At 42.0% G+C, this 20597-nt stretch overlaps 1 protein-coding gene across 1 annotated transcript in view; it reads right to left on the bottom strand.

Moving 5' to 3' along the window:
• CLNK (cytokine-dependent hematopoietic cell linker) overlaps positions 1-20597 on the bottom strand; it is a 188651-nt gene that overhangs the window by 50938 nt on the left and 117116 nt on the right. Inside the window, exons 8-10 of the mRNA XM_011947358.1 lie at positions 15303-15348; positions 420-445; positions 190-209 (exon numbers count right to left, since the gene is read on the bottom strand). Coding sequence (XP_011802748.1) covers positions 190-209; positions 420-445; positions 15303-15348 — 92 coding nt within the window. The remainder of the gene's footprint in view (positions 1-189; positions 210-419; positions 446-15302; positions 15349-20597) is intronic.

Here is a 20597-nt window from a genome sequence, read left to right as displayed (position 1 = left end):
TAGATGAATGAAGGCTTGTTTAATCTTGTTCATTGAATATGTCATATTAGTTTTTTTTTGTATATCCATCTCTCACTCTGAAATCATATTAGATTTTCAATGTCAAATGTTTGTGTTTCTCTTTTTCAGATGCTGGCACAAATTATTTCAGTATATAGCGAAATAAAATGCTATTTTAGAGTGTCTTACCGAGGAGGTGGTACAGGAATCTGAAAAAGAAAAGAGAAACCTAAATTAAGTTTATGTTTTGTGAACAGGGCCAATGGTTAACAGTTTTTTGATTTACAAATAGAAATTACAAATTGTGACCAGACTTATAGGACATATTTTTCAAGAGATATCTGAACTTTTGCATTGTATATCTCTAGGCTTCTAAAGTAAATAATGAATAACAAATGCATTTTCATGATTTCTCCTACCTTGTTCTTTCTTGTGGATGTGTCTCCTAAAACATAAGAAGGAATACTAGTGAATTTATGGAAAATGTCATCAAGCATTGATTTTATACACACTTACATGAAAATCATTTTGATTTGTAATTATATTGGTGATAATCTCAGTTAATATTTGTTGAGATCATATGAGATACCCAGAATAATGCTAAACACTTTAGTTATGTGGTCTTATTAAATCCTCACCTTTGTTCCATTAATGAAGAAACTGACACACAGGGAAGTTAAATGTCTCACCTACACTCACCCAGCGAGTAAATCATAATGTGACTCTTATGGTCCCCTTGAAACCACTGATTCCTGTTTAAACTTAATGTGTGTGTGTGTACATACACAATTCAATTTCCCGCCTACCACCGTCATGGGGTATTTCCAAGCAGAGGAAAATAGCATCAGAGATTTTTCAAAATTGAATAATTTCTGAAGACCCCCAGAATCCAACTTCTTTATGTTATGGATGAAAAAAACTAAGGACAAACTATGTGGGATAATTTCTCAAGGCCAATTAACCCTAGAAAAAGCCCAAGTAGAGCCTGGAACAGATTTGTCTGAACTTTAGGTTGTTCTATTTCCATAATCAGACTCAATGTAATTATTGAGCTTCTACTCTGAGCTAAACACAGTACCAGACACTGGGGTAAAAAGACAAATACAATTCGATCCTTCCTGTCAAGGTGCTCCTAGCTGGGGTGTTCACAGGCCAAGCTTCTGGCTCTGGCGATGTGACCGTGAAGATGGCTGGCACTGACCCTGTTGCCACAGGATTTATACCTTAGTGGGTAGACCCGCACTGAAGGCATCATGAACAATCTGATAAGGATTTCAAGTAGAGAAGGACAAAGTACTAAATGAATATGTGGGAGACTTAAGTTAGTCTGGGTTGTCAGAAGAAGGCTCCTTGGAAAAGCAATATTTGATTATCTCTAAAAATGGGCGTGGTGTAATAAATGCTATTTTATATGGCTGTAGGGGAATCAGTCAGAAAATGTCTATCTCTTGTTACAGGAGACTTAAACCTCCACTGAATACTGGCTGGGTGGCTTCGCGCTGAGCCTCCTTTGCTTTCCTCATCTGTGAGACAAGGAGGTTGGACTAAATCAGTGATTTTTAACCATGTGCTGAAGAACCCCCTTCGCTCTCCCCTGGAAGTCCCTTGGCGCCTGGACGCAGGGGGACTGGTTACTGGTTCACACCCCATGTCATTAAGGGCTTAACTTCAGCCCACTTTCCACTGCACCCCCTCTTTAGATTCCTCTTGGTGAAAAGTCCAACTGGCACAACACAACACAACACGACACAACACAATGCAACACAGCGCAAACTGGTCTGTATGATTTTAATGGCTCTTCCATATCTAAAATAATTACTTCAAAGAATAAGAATAAAATTACCATTCTTCCTTTCTGTTTTCATTTTTGAAAAACACTTTTGAAATAGGTAAGATTCCCTTCTTTATATGAATTCCATACGCTGATTGCACACAGAAATAATTGATGTCCTTGGCATTGTGAAAACCCAAAATATGACCCTGGATGTCCTTCAACAACAGCAGCAATCTAGTTAACATTAGATCTTTGACTATTTCAAGGAAATCACAAAAAAGCTTAGGCCACATGATGCTTGCTTAAGGCACAAAATTAGAAAACATAAAATTAATTTCCTTTCATGTTATTGTTTATTGGCTTCACCTCCAGAGCTCCCTGGTGGACCATCTTGTTGCCTGTTGATGACTTTCCCTGCAAAACTAGATGCTGGCTTTCCAAGAGGTCTTTTTTCACTATATCTATTGGGGATCAATTCAATTCGCTGGAAAAAGAATTCAATAAAGAGACTGAGTTCCTGTAATTTAATAGGAAAATTCCATTTATGGTTTTCAAGATAACTATCCAGTTTGCTTCAGGGGTTGTGAGTGTAGAACAGGACATCTGTCTTCTTTCATTTCATTGATTTATTATTGAGCATGTAGTATGTGTCAGGCATGGACTCATTTTTAATATATGTATTGATGTAGGTGTTGGGAGTATAATACCAACAAATAAAGTTGCTATTCCCATGAAACTTACATTCCAGTGGCAGGAGCTAGGAAATACATAAACAAAAATATAAATAAACATTCGCAGGTGATGACAAGCGCTATGCAGAAAATAAGGCAGATTGGAGGACAGCAGGGCATGGAGAGTAGGAGCCGGGGCTACTGTGTTTTAGGCTGGTCTGAGGAGTCATCTGTGGTTAGGGGATGAAATCAGAGGCCTGAGGAAGCCAGGGAGCATGTCATGTGAACATCTTGGGAAGGGGATTCCTGACAGAGGAAAACAGCAAGGGCAAAGGTCCTCAGGTGGTGTCAGTTCATTTTCTGTTGCTGAAAACAGAATACTTGAAATTAAGTAAGCCCAAGAACAAAGGGGTGCATGTAATGAGAGCCTTCTTGCTGGTGGGGACTCTGAGGATTGCTAAGATGGTGCAGGACACTAAGTGGCGAGGAGGCTGACTGTGCTAATGTGCTAGCTCAGGTCCCTCTTCCTGTTGTCATAAAGATTTTGTAACATAAAGATTCTGTGAATTCCTCCCTCCCTTTTAAGATTTCTTTGTAGGATAATATCAGCAATAGTTACAAAAATCCACAGGGCTTTCAGCTGCATCAAATATGCCGACTGGCAAGTGCTGATACCATGAGCTTCACTTAATCGTTGTTTAGCTAACCGCAATCCTTCAAAGTAAGAGGTCAATGTGAACTTAAGGAACTTTGCAAGTGAAAGAAACAGGATTGAACAAGCAAAGTAACTTGTTTACCGTTTTACAGCTTTGATGGTAATTCAGATAATTCCAGCAAGTTTCTTAAAATCTGGGGGCCTTATTAAATAAAGCAATAATAACTCAAGTATTTGTGATATTTAAAGGAGGGTGAGCTTTGGAGCTGAATTTGTTAAGATTGAATCTTGATTCTGTTCATACGATGGGCAGGATCATGGCAAGTGCTTAACAAATGTTTAGAAATAAACAAATGGATTGAGGAGTGAATGAATTTCCCCATCTGGAGAAGTAAGAAGTGTTTTATTTATACTTCATGGAAATTCATGTGTGCAATAAATGAATTGATGAACTTCAAGGCATGGTTCTTAATGCACAGCTGCAGTTACTACTATAATTATGGTATGAAAAATTAGAGGGAAAATGGGAATTTACCCTCCTAATGAAGTACACAAATATTCTAAAATGCTAGGGAAAGTTCTCTATCTGTCAAACAAGAGAACCCAAACAGTTGTTTGAAGTCTTCCCCATTTCCAGTTTACTCTTGGAGAAGCCCGGCATGCTCGCCACCTGGTGGTCATAAGGTGTAATCAGCACCATTTGCCCAGAGACTCATTTGCTTTGCAGTCTCAGGACAGATCTCACAAAGTAACTACTTTTGGGGTGGTAATGTACTGAGGTGGGCATAGCAAGGTTGCAGAATCCGATGCACCGTGGTTTAACTGTTTCCACCACAACTTATTATGGTGAAGCCATGAAGACATTGTCAATATCACCGTGTTCTGGGAGGGTTAAAGTAAGGCCTCCTGGAGAAGGAAAAAGAGGTCAGAGATCGTTCTTTGGAGTGGCTGGTGCCAGGTTGCAATGGATGGTTGTTAAGCTTTCAGGAATTCTGTGAACTGGCTTTAGATACAACCATTATTAAAAATACATTACATAGGCCGGGTGCAGTGGCTCACGGGGTCAGGAGATCGAAACCATCCTGGCTAACACGGTGAAACCCCATCTCTAATAAAAAAACACAAAAAAATTAGCCGGGCGTGGTGGCGGGCGCCTGTAGTCCCAGCCACTCCGGAGGCTGAGGCAGGAGAATGGCTTGAACCCGGGAGGCGGAGCTTGCAGTGAGCCGAGATCGCGCCACTGCACTCCGGCCCGGGCGACAGAACCAGACTCCGTCTAAAAAAACAAACAAACAAAAAGCTACATAAACGTACACTTAAGTTACAGTAGCCTCCCCCGCCGCTTATCCTAAGGCAAAATGTTCCAAGACTCATGATGGATGTCTGAAACTGAGGATAGTAATAAACCCTATATATCCTATGCTTTTCCTAAATATACAGACCTATGATAAAGGTGATACGTGACAGCAAAACAAGCACACTTTTTTTTCCTTCTTCCCAATTTCACGGATAGAAGATTCATTTTTATTTTAGATCCCAGTAACCTCAGCATACAATATTTTTTCTTTCCTTTTCAAGTTGAGAACTTCCACCTTTTCACTTAAAGGAATCGGTTTACATCTTCTCTTTGGTAAATCAGAACTGTCAGCATCACTATTCTTGCACTTTGGAACCATTATTAGGTAGAGTAAGGGTGACTTGAACCCAAGCACTGCGATTCGGCGGATCTGATGGGCGGGACGGCTGCAGAGCACCTCACAGGTGGATAATGGACACAGCGCAACGGAAACACTGGACAAAGAAGTGATTCCAGTGGGACCGCTCAGGATTTCATCGTGCCGCTCAGAGATAGCGTGCAAATTAACTTTTATGAATTATGTATTTCTGGAATTTTCCACTTGATATTTTCAGACCTCAGTTGACCATGGGTAACTGAAACTGTGGAAAGTGAAACTGAGGATAAGGAGGACTTCTGTATTTGTTTTTCACTTAGCTACTGTTCAATTTGTGGTAAATACATGCAATACCCCCCCGCCCTTTTTTTTGAGACCAAGTCTGGCTCTGTTGCCCATGCTGGAGTGCAGTGGTGTGGTCTTAGCTCCCTGCAACCTCTGCTTTCTTGGTTCCTGCCTCAGTCTCCCAAGTAGGTGGGATTACAGGTGTGCACCACCATGCCCAGCTAAGTTTTTTTGTATTATTATTATTTTTTTTCAGTAGAGATGGGGTTGCCCAGGTTCCTGAGTCGTCTCAAACTCCTGGGCTCAAATGATCCACTGGCCTCAGCCTCCAAAAGTGCTGAGGTTACAGGCGTGAGCCACCACCCCCGCCTGTAATACCGTTTAGCTGTGAAATACAATCATGCAAATCAACACTTTCAGAAATAGAACATAAGTATAATGTTCTGTAATTAGAGATGCAGACTTGGGACGAAATTGGATAAACTTGGTCTCAATCAAAAATTTTATTGTGTCTAAGAGCTTTATGATTTATGAAAGCAAACCATTACGATATGGTGTCCTGATGATTATTTATGGGAGAGTCCAAAGAAGCAACTTACACACCAAGAGGCTAAAAATGTGTATTTGGCAAGGCCAGTTTGAGAAAACTCTCCAACTCTGCTGAAACTTTCAGAAATTAATCGCAGCAGTACATTGCCGAAACCATTGTTTAGATTGCAACGGGAAGGAATTAAGTTAGGCAAAGCCAAGGATGTGAGAGAAACCTGCCTGCTCTAACAGCTCCTCAAAGAAGGTCGGAAAGTGCATTTTCTGAGGGATGTGTACTTCAACTGCTTCATGCTGGGGTTAGTGAGAGACGTGGGATAGAAACATTTTTCCAAAACAAGCCTGGGAGACCTTTTCCCCTGATATCGGTGTCTCAGGGAATGGAGGAAGGGAGAGGAGGGGATGATGTGGGCAGTGGGGTGGCTGGATTTGTATGTATGAATCATATCCTTAAATTCACAAAATTCTGGACCACTGAGTTCTACTGTGTTTCTACGGATGGGATATTAAGGCCTAGCGAAAGAATATGATATGCCTAAACTCAGAAAGGGACAAATGGGGCCAGAAGTCACCCAGGCTTCTTGGCTTGCCTCTCTACAGGCCCTTACCTAATAGGAATGTGTGACTGAGGCCACAGGCTCATCTCCAGGTGCTTCTAGGACACCATACTAAGAGGTAATGCTTATCCAATGAACTATTAAAATAGGCTAAATTGCAGATTTAATTTGACAAATACTTGCTATGCATCTGATACAGGAAGTAGAAAGAAATTATTTAGGCAGATAGTGAGGGCAAAAGAGTCCCTAGCAGAACTTCCTCTCTAAAAAAAACAGCCCAAAAAATCATTTGTTTTCCAACAAAGAGCAGACTGAAAGATCGAGCTGCGAACATAGATAAGGAAGTTGGAAGCTTGCAGGGGGTGTGGTGGGGAGGCCTGCAGCTATACCAATAAAAAAGGGCTGCCTTGGGGCCAGGCATGTCTGCCATGGAATCTTCGTCTTCCCTTTTTCGTCAGTACATGTATAGTAAGAAAGAAATGCGCAATATGGAAAAGCTCAGGTTGAGAACCCATCTGCATAATAAGATTGAGGCAGGAGAATGGCGTGAACCCGGGAGGCGGAGCTTGCAGTGAGCTGAGATCACGCCACTGCACTCCAGCCTGGGCGACAGAGCGAGACTCCGTCTCAAAAAAAGAAAAAAAAAAAAAAGATTGAGGTGGGGGCTGCCAGAGATTCGCACCCTATGAAGATGGCAAACCTGGTCCTAACTGGTTTTTCATGCCCTGTGTAGCTCAGACACTGCCTTCCCACTAGCTCATCTATAAAACCTCCTATTTCACTGTAGATCAGCAACCCGTTTGTCTGGGGCTCCTCTCCATAGCAGAGAGCTATTCTCTTTCTTTTGCCTATACAATTTCTGCTCTTAACCTCACTCTGTGTGTCTGCATCTTTGATCTCTGTGGCCAGGAGACACCATAAGACAACAAACCTCAGGTGTCAGCCCAGACAAGGAAGCCACTTCGCATCCACCACGTGCCCCATCTGGTGCTATGTGTTTGCTGTCAGGAAAACAGTGTTTCGTAAACCATGGTCTCTGTGATTGAGACACATAGCCTATTTGTATACATTCATCTAAATGATTTATTGTATATGCTAAAGAAAAAACTCCATAGAGCATGAGATGGTTTCAGCCTTCAGAGAGAGAATCTGGAAAACTTTCCAGTGCCGGGAGAAGGCAGAGGGGAAAGGAGGGAGGAAAAATCTGGGGCGTTGCTAGCACAGTCCGACATGCCTTTGCTCGATGTCTACCATGTGTCAAGAACTGTGATATAGGTTTGTGTTGGTTTTCACCTTTAAGGACGTCAAATACTGTAGGATGTAGGTGCTATTTTCTCCATTTTATACATGTGGAAACCTAAATTTAGAGAGGTGAAGTTACTTGCTGTAGGTCTCATATTTGGGAAGCAGTAAAGCTGGGATTTGAACCCAGGGCTACTTGTCATCAAGTCCAGCATTCCATTCATACAACCACCTTCTGGCTGCTTTTTTTTTTTTTTTTTTTTCGAGACAGGGTCTTACTTTGTCACCCAGGCTAAAGTGCAGCGGTGTGATCTCAGCTCACTGCAACCTCTACCTCCCAGGCTTAAGCTATCCTCCCACCTCAGCCTCCCGAGTACCTGGGACTGCAGGTATGTGCCACCACGTCCAGCTAATTTCTTTATTTTTTGTAGTGATGGGGGTTTCGCTTTGTTGCCCAGGCTGGTCTTGAACTCCTGAGCTCAGGTAATCCACCCACCTTAGCCTGGCATGGTAGCTCTCACTGGGATGACAGTCATGAACCATCGCACGGGGCCTTAGCTGCTTCTGAATATCACAAATCATGTCCCCCGAGGACACTATCTCACAGCTCAGTCAAATGTCCTAGGAAGCCTCCCTGGGAGACACAATTCTTCCTTCAAGGCAGAATTAAGTATGCACTTTTTTGAGTTCCCACAATACTTAGACTCAGCAGATTGCAGGCTCCTCCACGTCTAAGGTGTCATGTGACTCAGTGCCAGCTGAGTGCCCAGGCATGAGGTCATTTTAAACCAAGTGGCCTAGGATCGCTGCAGCAATCGGGCAGTGTTGTAACTGTCAGTAAATAAGATGTGCTCCCTCCCTTTCGGGAACTCATTGGCTGGTGAAACAGACATAGAAACAGAGTGCTTCTTATGGGGCTTATGGCTCATGGAACAACTAAATAGCTAGCCCTAGTGTTGAGCACATAAGAGGTTTTAAATATTATTGTTTGAATTATGATGAAATAAGGTATATTCCCCCTCTAGGTGAAACTGCCTTTGCAAAGATTGTATCAGTGAGAGAATTATAATTTTTTTTTTTTTTAAGACTGAGTCTCACTCTGTCACCCAGGCTGGAGTGCAGTGGCATGATGTCGGCTCACTGCAACCTCTGCCTCCCAGGTTCAAGCAATTCTCCTGCCTCAACCTCCTGAGTAGCTGGGATTACAGATCCATCAGCACGCCGGGCTAATTTTTAGTACTTTTTAATTTTTTAGTACAGATGGGGTTTCACCATGTTAGCCAGCATGGTCTCGATCTCCTGACCTTGTGATCCGCCTGCCTCAGCCTCCCAAAGTGCTGGGATTAGAGGCGTGAGCCACTGCGCCTGGGCGAGAATTATATTAATAGTAAGCTAAGTTAACTCACGCCCCATCTTGTCTTTCCCTTAATTACTCCTGGGCTACTGGGCAAAGTTAACTTCAGAAGACATTCAGGTTATAGTTTAAATAATAATAGGCCTTGCCCCAAAGTCCACCACTTTTGTAAAGCTAATGGGAAGCCATCAGGCTGAGGGGATGAGAATAGCCTGAGTCCAGCTAAGGCGCAGACATAAACGATTGTCAGTCATTATTCCTGAGGTTATAAGACATGCAATTTCCTCAGTTATTCCTGAAAATAACACCACTATTGTAGATTGACCTTTGGAGATGTCTTTCCCGGTTTTTTGCATGCATGTCTGACATCCATGGTTCCACCTAAACCCAATGGCTCCACCTTACCGCCAACCCTTTTCCTGTGGCCCCACCCAGAAGCAATTCACCTGCTGGAAGACAGCTTCAAACCCCTATGATTTCATCTCCACCCCAACCAATCAGCAGCAAGCACCTGTTACCTGCCCTCCCATCCCTTCCCCCAAACTGCCTTTGAAAACCCCTAACCTGTGAGCTTTGAATGAGATGATTTGAGTATGAACATCTCCCACGTGGTGTGGCCAGCCTCGTGTCTATTAAACTCTTTCTCTATGGCAGTGCCCTGGTCTCTCTTTATGCAGTAGGCAGGAAGAACCCTTCGGGTGGTTACATGTGTGCCCATTCTCATCCTGCATTATAATATTCTCTATCCTTTCCATACAAGCAGCTTTTACTAGAGCAATTTCATGTTTATTATTAATGGCCTTTTCTTCACATTGTGATGTAGGATATGGCATGAGAAAAACTAAGTAAAGAAGAGAGAGGGCAAGCTTATCACTGTCCATCCCTTCCCCAGGGACTGGCAGGAAGAGTAGGGGAGAGCATGCAGGGGCGGAAGCATTTACGTTCACAAGCTGTCTGTAGATGTGGCTTTCATAGATTGAGGAATATCCGCCCCAAACAATGGATCATTTATAACCCCCGAGAAACTACTCAGAATAGGAAATGTACCGTGAACCTAGACATGATACTAATATATGAGCCAATCTAGGCTTTTCTAAGATGTGCTCTAAGGGGCATGGGCCAAACAATGTGATCCAAGAAAAAACAGGTTCTATGGACACTTCAGTTACAATGCTCCATGCCATATCCCCGTCTTGGGGATCCACAATGCTCTAAAAACTTGGGCAGTAAAGAGATCTGTTTATTTTTGTTTAACTCAGTGTTTCTCAAGATTAGTGCATACAGAGTTTCCCTTTTATTTGTTTTATTTTATTTTTTTCTGATACGGAGTCTTGCTCTGTTGCCCAGACTGGAGTGCAGTGGCACAATCTCGGCTCACTACAACCTCTGCCTCCCAGGCTCAGGCAATTCTCCTGCCTCAGTCTCCCGAGTAGCTGGGACTACATGTGCACATCATCACGCCTAGCTAATTTTTTGTATTTTTAGTAGAGATGGGGTGTCAACCTGTTGGCCAGGCTGGTCTCAAACTCCTAACCTCAGGTGATCCGCCTACCTCGGCCTCCCTAAATGCTGGGATTACAGGTGTGAGCCACCGTGCTTGGCCTTCGTTTTATTTAATATGATTCTCTACATCTCACCCAATTAATTTCAGATAACTGTACTTTGAGCTACTTAGAGCTTCATTCATTTCATCTTAGAGCAAGGACCAATGGGAGGATGTTGTAGGAAGACATTGTTCCTCATATTTAGCTGAAAGTAAAGAGTTGGAGCTTCTTAAAGGTAGGATATGCTTCCTGGGAAGGTGGTGAGGCTCTTGACCAACTCAGTTATCTGTGAGGGATGCTATGCCTCAGTTACAAGGAGGGGCTGGATTATGGAGATGCTGCTATTTTAAAACTTTTGATTAAATATACCAAATAACCCTTCCATTCTGCTGGCTTGCACATAAGACATGCAGGTACAGAGGCCGCTTGTCCCAGTTTACCCCAGATGTCTCTGGTTTTAATTTGGAATGTCCTACTTCTGAAGAACCCCTCCATCCAGAGCAAACTGGGATGGTTGATTCCAGTGAACACCCCAACATTACAAGGAAAATAAAAAATACTTTTCATTATGCATGTACTTCAAGCCATTTTGAAATGGTTTCATGGGGAAAGCCATATTTTGCCTATGTAAAAGGCAGTTCTTGTACATTGCAATTTTATTTGGGAATTATTATTTGGGAGATACAAATTTTCTGGAGCTTCCTTTATTAAATACCTTGTTCTTCAGTCTCCTGTTTCTGCCTACTTTATATTTCTCTATCAGAAAATAAATTTGTTACATCAAGCAGTTACAGATTCCTTTTCTTTTCTCTGAGCTGTATTATTTTTCTTGTGTGGTGGTGAGACAAAATATGGTTCTGTAGTTCAATGAATGAGTGATTTCATGAAGTTAATAATGTTAACTTTGAGTGAGCATTATATCAATGTCTCTGTTGCTTTTGAGCCATGTGTTGTGGCTGAAATACATTTACATGTAAAATGCTAGGGGAATAATATTACATTTATTTCCGATTAATTCTGCAACCTCAGGCGTGTTGTTTCTGCAAAGGATAGAAAATACCAAATTTCATCGTTATTGCAATATTGTGTGTTGCCAAGTTCTGCCACTAGGGAGCAGTATCATCTATCAACTCACTCTGGCACTGAGCTTTGTATAGTCTGGATGAATGGGATGTTCGTTACCAAATGAGAGGGAGAGTTTGTAGAAAGCATTTTATACACTAGCAAATACAGAAAACCCTGGCAACATTACCATAGTGGAATAAACCTTGGCTCTGGTCTTGTGACTACTTGCTGATGGTCTTGAGCAAGCCACTTCCCTTGCTAAGCTTCCTTATGTAAAATGAGGGAATTGACCCAGATTAAACACATTTCTGATTCTAATTTCTTCAGCATCTAAACTTGTCTAAAAGCAAACTAGTATAAAGGTCTTTTGATGGCATTTTGTGGAATTCTACTTTGCTTCTTTTCAATCAGCTTATGTTTCTGGATATACAGGTTCACTAGCCTATTAGCCTATGCATAATTCTCTCTTTTATTTTCCTTCTTTTCTTGGAGGCATATTGTATTTCTTTATAAATTCATTCTTGTATATGTATGCTTGTCACCTCAAAGGAAATTGGCTTAGAGTTTGTGCTTGGTTCACATCTACGGCAAAGAGAAAATGCGATTTAGTTTCCTTTATTCTCAGCTTTGGTTTCTCTAGAAAAATAAGCCACACTGTATTTGAAAATTATAGCTATCCCTATCTGAAAATAAGATGATTTCTTCTAGATCTATGGTTAATGCTAGTGGTTTGTCACACACAACTTGTATTCTAAATACTTTGCCTCCAAATAAACTTTTACCTATTTTTAGGAATGAAAAACAAAAAGTCAAGCTTTAGGGAAGATAAGTCCTTGAAATCTGACAGTTTACAGATAATGTCAGAATGTGATTGCAAGAAAAATGACATAAAATGTACATTAACATAAATCTATAACTGCTCAACTTGATGAAAAATATCACCATAAAATTCTTCCATTACTGAATCAACCGATATGTTTTTTTATGACATTTTTGTGAGAGTGAATAAATTATCTGAGAATGTGTTGCATCAAAAATACAGAATTTTGTAATACACACATAAATCATCCAAGCATTTTTCAGCAAGATGCCTGATCTGAAAATGGGGGGCATTCATATTAATTTCCCCCCTTCCAGCCTCGTTCTAGATATGGTACCTTAGAACTCTGGATGGTAATGCGGAACCATCAGTGATGGAAATGTAGGTAAGGATGCTGTACATAAGATAACTCTTCTTGAAGAAGTCTTCTATACAACCTGCCCCACCTGCAAAAGCCTCAACCTCTCTGAGCCTTGCCTTCACTGAAGTCTGCTTTACACAATGCTCATATTTTTGTAGTCATGGGACCCAACATTCGCTATAAAACAGAGCACTAACTCAATCCTGAAAGATGTGTTTTCCTTGCTCTCTCTGAGGAACTGGTTTGTTTCTTGTAATGGGAAATTCATATCACATAAGGAAGCTTGATTCCCTTTTTGCTTAGACTATTAGGTAGCTCAAAGGCAAATTAACTGTTTAATTATAGTAGAATTTAGTGATGTGTGCCTGAGGATCTTACATTTTATCTTTATTTTAGTTATGTCATGTATGTGGATTTTCTTCTATTTTATTTTTCAAGCTTTTATTAGCTAATATCTTTGTGAACTGAGGCAAAGGGTAGATAAACATACAGATAGAGAGGTAAACAGACATATTGATATGTGGAATAATGGTCGAAGAAATTTCTGCAGTCAAAGCAGTGAGGGTGGATGCCCATAGTGAACTGTAAATAAGATGGCAATTATGAAGTTCATTTCTCATCTGATTTCTCTCCAGGACTCATTTCTTCATGAATGCCTACAAAGCATATTATTATGACTGAGGTCATTTTTGCAACAGTTGATTGTGATCTGGTCTGTGATCCCTCTATGCTTCCCATTCCTTTCTCTGTTAAGAGGAGTGAAAATACTTTCTCTACGTAATTCACCAGGTGTTACTCTTTGATGTGCTGGTTAAAGAAAAGGAGAAGGGGCCGGGTGCGGTGGCTCACGCCTGTAATCCCAGCATTTTGGGAGGCCGAGGGGGGCGGATCACGAGGTCAGGTGATCGAGACCATCCTGGCTAACACGGTGAAACCCCGTCTCTACTAAAAATACAAAAAACATTAGCCAGGCGAGGTGGCGGGCATCTGTAGTCCCAGCTACTCGGGAGGCTGAGGCAGGAGAATGGCGTGAACCCGGGGGGCGGAGCTTGCAGTGAGCCGAGATCGCGCCACTACACTCCAGCCTGGACTGGACGACGAGACTCCGTCTCAAAAAAAAAAAAAAAAAAAAGGAGAAGGGCCGGGTGCAGTGGCTCACACCTGTTAATCCCAGCATTTTGGGAGGCCGAGGTGAGGTGGGTGGATCACAAGGTCAGGAGTTTGAGACCAGCCTGACCAACATGGTGAAAACCCGTCTCTACTAAAAATACAAAAATTAGCCGGGCGTGGTGGTGGGCATCTGTAATCCCAGCTACTTAGGAAGCTGGGGCAGGAGAATTGATTGAACCAGGGAGGCGGAGGTTGCAGTGAGCCAAGATCAGGCCACTGCACTCCAGCCTGGGTAACAGAGCGAGACTCCGTCTCAAAAAAAAAGAAAAGAAGAAAAGAAAAATTAATAAATTAAATAAACAAATAAATAAATAAAAGGAGAACTCAGGTTAGAGGTCTTACTTAAAATCACACAGCCTGAGAGTGTGCCTTAGGTTTTGGCTACTCTCCCTTCCCTTTTCACTGCGCTGGCACTTCCTGCTATGAGTGTCTTCCATTTGCCCTCCAGAACCTCCCTCCACTTTCACCTTCCTCTACACTGCTCTCCGCCTGGTGACACTGACCAGTAGGGACACACAGGTCCCTGTCCTCTCGTTTCTAGTTAGGTTTAGCCATTGGGAAGCCCCAGCAGGAGGTCACAGAGAGATTAGAGAGAGAGGTGGGGCGTTTACTCCCTTGGCCCCCTCCCCAAGAAGTCTGCCTGGGCTGGTGGTGTCCCAGGACCAGTGGTCACTGCTCCCCTCCAGGCGGTGTGCTCCTTGTAGTTGTCAGTCACTGTCCCCTCATCCCTCTTCACCTAGGGGTGGGGCCAACCCTGCTGCTGTCAGCCATGGTTCTTTATTCTTCCCCCTATCCCACACTCACCTGGAAAGTAGTTCCTTTGCCATACATTTCCTTCAATTATCCTAATTTGAGTGTGCTGTCTATTGCCTGTTGGGACCCTAACTGGTACACTTTCCTATTAAAGAAAAGATGGCGCTAGTAATACATTATAGACAATAGCATTAGACACATGAAAGGTTAATTTGATATGTTTCAGTTAATGGGCAAAGTGAATCTTGGCATTGTCATCTTTTCCAATCAAGCATCATAAAAGGAGATAGGGGCATGGGGGAAAATGATGAGAGAAGCTAAAATGGATACAATACCATCAAATGTCTGGCTTATCTTCCATTTATGCTTCTAGCACTACTGAAATTGATTATTTGCTTTCAGGCTTCTACCTGTATTTTCGTCTTCAAATTGAGTTGTTTTGCCTCAAGCCTTAAAGTCTGTTTTCACATTAATTAATCAATGTTTTAAAATTAGATTTCTATCTTGTGACTTTTCTGAGGGCATGCTTGGAGAGATAACATGATTATATATTTAATGCAGTCCATATGTTTCAAAACAATTCATTTCCAAAATTGCACAACAAAGAATGTGAATTTTTACAATCAATTTCTTCATCAAGAAGGTAAGGCAATAAAAAGACATAAAGTGTGTGAGACTGTGTCTAAAATTAGTAGTTATTTCCTGAAGTGTAATTCAATAGATCGCCTTGTGTAAGGTCACCCACGATCGCAAACAGCAATGCAAGATGATCTTAGAAGCAAAATACATATTTCCATACTTACATTTTACACTTTGAGTGACATGACCTTACCTTTAATGTTTTGGCTTCTGATGTCCTTGGAAATGGGCTTGTCCACCTGTACAAGACAATGTGGCACCATTATCTCTTCAGTTGTGACTATGACCCCATCTGATGTCTTGACACTGTCTGTGGTTAGGTTCCCAAGGATAAAGCCATAAGTCCCCGGGCTCTCTGGTTTTCAATGTAGGGTTAACTGTCAGCAAACACGTATAAATACATGCACCTCTGCCAATGAAGGGTGCGGTGGCCTGAGTAGTGTTTGGTATAACAACATGCGGGGTTGAGAACAAATCTGGCCTCTATTGCTGGCTTTGGAAAAGACATTGAATATATTATGAACTTCAGATTTTTCATCTTTATCATAGGAAAAATGCTCATCATTCATGTCCCTGAGTTAACATGATGATCCATCTATGGGATCAGGTACATAAAAGCAATGAGGCAGGCAGGTCAGGGGATGGCCTCGTGGGAAGGCCCGGATTGGGATTCCACCTCCAGCTCGTGCTCACTCTGAGAACATGGCAAATTACTTAGCTTCAGTTTCCTGAGGTTCAGTTTCCTCATCTGTGAAATGGAGGTAACAAAGGCACTGATACCTTTTTGAGGATGGGAGGATAACACAGAACACAGCATGCACTGTGCCAAGAACACAGGTGTCGCTAACCACACTGAATACATGTATCACTATTAATATTATTAAAGACATTAGTGAACTATTAAGCGGTACCCAACTGGAAGACATAAGGGTGAACAAGATGAAGATCATAAAGGGTTCCCTATGTCTTTGAAAACCTTTAAGCCTAGGTTAATATTAATATTAGGGTTTTAGTATTAGTCTTTATTGGCACCAGGTTGAGTTGGGCAAGGTGGGTCAGGGGTTCGTTGAATCCCCCGTTACCTCTTATCCTCTGTGGAACATTGAACCACAGTATTTATGCCTGGAAAGGGCACGGCCCTTCTTCTTTTGGTTATATCTAGTTAGGGGTTGAGTGTTGGTTGGATTTTTTTTTCTTTATCGTGGCTATTGTTTTCTTCATTGCATCATCAGCTTCCAATTTCTCCAGGGTTACCTTGTGGGGACTGGGGTGCTGGATTTTTGTTTTCAATATTCTTGTGCACCTTGATCTTTTAGTCTTCCCTGTGTGCCTGCCCCACAGATGGAGTTTCTCTCAATGCTCATGCCCCACCCTGCATTGCTAGTCTGGTCATGGAGGCAGGAGAAGTTTCTGTTGTCTTCACCTTAGGTGGGATTTGCTACCTTAGGTGGGACTGCTCCAAGCAGTCCCAAGAAGCAGTATTAGTACAGGATTCCCTGGCCCAGGAATATTTCCTATCCCTCCCCTGGGGCAATTCCCAATTTCTATCAAATAAATATTTATTAGTACCCACTAATATGTCTGTGGCAATGCTAGATTATGAGGGAACAAAGAGAAATACCAACTTGGATTCACAGGTACATTGTAACAGATTTTTCAGTTTGGATACTATTGAGAATTGAGATTTGGGGTCGGAAAATTCTTGTGCCTTGTGGGTTGCTTAGTAACGTCTCTGTCTTCTACCCACTAGATGTCAGTAGCACTCAGTCGTGACAACCAAAAATGTCACCAGGCTTTGTCAAAAGTCCCTTGTGGGGAGGGGGGAGGCAAAAACTTTCCATGGAGAGCCATTGATCATAATGCAACATGTACCAGGTGTGGAAGACTGCATCATATGGCTTCCTTCGTAAGACTCCTCCAAAGGCACTGGCTATGTTCAGAGATGCAGGTCTGCGTGCGTTTGCACCCTATGCTCACCTCCATCTGACCACTTCCTAGAACATGGAAACTGCCCATCTGGGTCACTGCCTCCTTCCTTAGACTGTGGGCACTGGCTCACCATCCTACCCCAATTGCTAAGCACAGTGCTAGGTACACAGCACCTGCTCAATAAGTAGAAGGATGGGTAGTGGTTTAGGGCAAGACAGTTGTAACCCACCGAAGCAGTCTCCACAAGATCTTGCCTTTGTAAAAATTATTGAAGATCCATTTCTTTTTTTCTTTCTATTTTTTTTTCTTTGAGACAGGGTCTCACTCTGTTGCTCAGGCTGGAGTTCACTCTGTCACCCAGGTTGGAGTGCAGTGGCACAATTTCAGCTCACCACAGCCTTGACCTCCCGGGCTCGAGCAATCCTCCCACTTTAGCCTCCCAAGTAGCTGGCACTACAGACATGCATCACCATGCCCAGCTAATTTTTGTACTGTTTGTAGAGATGGGATTTCACCATGTTATCCAGGCTGGTCTTAAACTCCTGGGCTCAAGCAATCCACCTGCCTCGGCCTCCCAAAACGTGACGACTACAAGTGTGAGCCATCACACCTGGCTGAAGATCCATTTCACAGATAATCTCAACATAAATGTGCAGAACTAGTAAGAATCAACTCCTAGGAATGAGATTCTCACAAAAAAAGATAATCTGATTGCCATAAATATTTGATGTTTACAACATTGATTACAAAAGTTAAACTCCTCCCCCCTTCTTTTTCTTTCTGAGACAAGTTCTTGTTCTGTCACCCAGGGTAGACTGAAGTGGCATGATCATGGCTCACTGCAGCCTCAATCTCCCAGGCTCAGGTGATCCTCCCATCTCAGCCCCGAGAGTAGCTGGGACTACAGGCGTGTGCCCCCATGCCCAGCTATTTTTTATTCTTTATTTTGTTTAGAGATGAGATGTTACTCTGTTACTCAGGCTGCTATTGAGCTCTGGGGTCAAGGAATTCACCCACCTCGGCTTCCCAAAATGTTGGGATTACGGGCATCACCTACTGCACTTGGCTAAAACTCCCTCGTTATCTGAACTAAGGCCAAATACTTGTTGAATTTATGAGACAATCCCCCTCTGAAATTTTGCTCACCTTGCCCTAGCCTTTTTCCTCACATGATTTCATTTGAGTTAATGTGCTGAGATTGTAGTTCCACCTGCAAAGTGATCTAGCCAAAGGAAGAAACTTGTTTTTAACAGGAAGCTACAAAGATGATTTGAAGGAATAGAAAGTGTAAGAATAAAGGCTTACATCCTGGCATAGTTGTTTTTAAAAAAATCAAATGAGAATTATTCTTTGTAAAAAAAAAATTACATTCATGAAGCCTTACCTGTATAAAAAGGGATTGTCAGTCATTTACAGGGAAAGTTCAGCTCAACTTTTTAGTTCAGCGTTCTCTACTTTATAACCAGACCAGAACTGTGTCTTCAGCCACTGGTCCAATCTCTCTGGAATTCTCGTTCCTTGGCCACGCTTTATGCTCTGGTGATGAGTGTCCTGAAATGCTGCCCTCCCTCTCAGACAGCCCCTGGGGGACTGCCCTAGATGCAGATCTTGATGATAGCAGCAAATAGTAGCAGGAAAATAGAAGAATTTTGAAGGCCAGACTGAGAAATTCTTCTCTGTGAACAGAAGTTGAACTGGGGAAAGACTGGGTCTCTTTTCCTACTAAACAGGTATTTATTTTTAAAGCTTGAGTTCAAATGATTGAAAGTATGTTATTTTTCATTCATTTAACCAGTATCTATTGACAACCTCTTACAAAGGCACCATCCTAGGTGTGGAGGCTAAAATAGCACCTGACCTCATAGAGATGTCCTCTATGGACAGATTTGCTTTATGCTTCAGGCTGGAAGCACAAAGATGCATTTCTTGGGTCTCATTGAAGATCCATTTCTTTTCTTTTTCTTTTTCTTTTCTTTTTTTGAGACAGGGTCTCACTCTGTTGCCCAGGCTGAAGTTCAGTGGTGCTATCTCAGCTCACTGCAGCCTTGACCTCCCAGGCTCAAATGATCCTCCCACCTCAGCCTATGTGCTGGAAGCACATGGAAATACTGTGTTTTCTATGTATTACTACAACAGCGATGGGATTTTATAGGTAAGACCATGAAGGCTCAGAGAGGGTGAGTAACAGGCCCAAAGGCACAGAGCTTATAAAATTGGAGCCGTTAAAATGGGAGTGATATTCATCTTTCAAGTTTTGTTTTTGTTTTTGTTTTTGAGATGGAGTCTCACACAGTCACCAGACTGGAGTGCAGTGGCATGATCTCAGTTCACTGCAACCTCTGCCTCCCAGGTTCAAGTGATTCTCTTGCCTCAGCCTCCAGAGTAGCAGGGATTACAGGCACCCACCACCACACCTGGCTAATTTTTGTATTTTTAGTAGAGACGGGATTTCACCATGTTGGTCAGGCTGGTCTCGAACTCCTGACCTTGTGATCCTCCCACGTTGGCCTCCCAAAATGCTAGGATTATAGGAGTGAGCCACCACCCCACCGCAAGATTGTTTCAAGGATTAAATTTCATTTGATTCTTTTAATCCAATCTCTACTGAGGATTTCTTTCCTTGATCTTCCTTGTCCTGCATTATCAAGATTTTTTGAAGCACACTTCCTTATCTACTGTCTATCTATTGTGTATTTATTTATCACTGGTCTCCTACCACTAGCATGTATGTTTCACGAGCACAGGGAACTGGCCATTCACGGATATGTCTTTAGAGTCTATAATTGTGTCTGATCCTAGCAGGCACCGATGACAGTTCTTGAATGAATTTGTTGAGTGAATGATTGAAGTGTTTAGCTTCAATCATTGTTGTGCCCGTGTGAAAAGGAAGTGTTTGATTTTTCGTCACTCATCTTGTTCCTTCAGTCTCTATCAGATATCTTCTGTGTAAACGGTCGGTGTTGCCTGGTAAAATTTGTAATTTCATTTTTCTGTCCAAATTAACAGAAGCCCTCAAGTTAAACAGACAATGTGAATATGTAATATGTGAGGAATATTCAAAAGCACGTTAATACTCATTAATAGCTGTAGTGCAAACTAAAAAAAAATAGTGAAATCCCTGTTTAAAAAATACTACTGAAAAAGTAATAGCCAGTTTTGGTAATATTTCTAAGGGGTGGACCTTCCTAAACAGAGTTTCTGGGAGGGTAAATGGAAACAATTTTTTAGAAAGGAAATTTTACAATACATACTAAAAGCCTTTAAAATGTCTTCACTCAATGGTTTAGTAAAATAATTGAAAATCCCGTAACGGGTTATACTTTATCTATAAAAATTATGCCTGTGAATGCTTGTTTATCACATAGGAAATTGTTTTATGCCAGAACTTAATGTGAGAAGAAAAATAAAGCAGGTATATGCTGAACAATGAAACTTCCCTTGTATGACAGATATGTGCATAGAAAATACTGACAATGGCCAGGTGCGGTGGCTCACCCTCATAATCCCAGCACTTTGGGAGGCCAAGGTGGGTGCATCACTAGGTCAGGATTTCGAGACC

Source organism: Colobus angolensis, unplaced genomic scaffold (assembly GCF_000951035.1).
Source record: "Colobus angolensis palliatus isolate OR3802 unplaced genomic scaffold, Cang.pa_1.0 Scaffold262, whole genome shotgun sequence".
NCBI classification, from domain to species: Eukaryota; Metazoa; Chordata; class Mammalia; order Primates; family Cercopithecidae; genus Colobus; species Colobus angolensis.
This window is presented reverse-complemented; position numbering and strand designations above follow the sequence as displayed.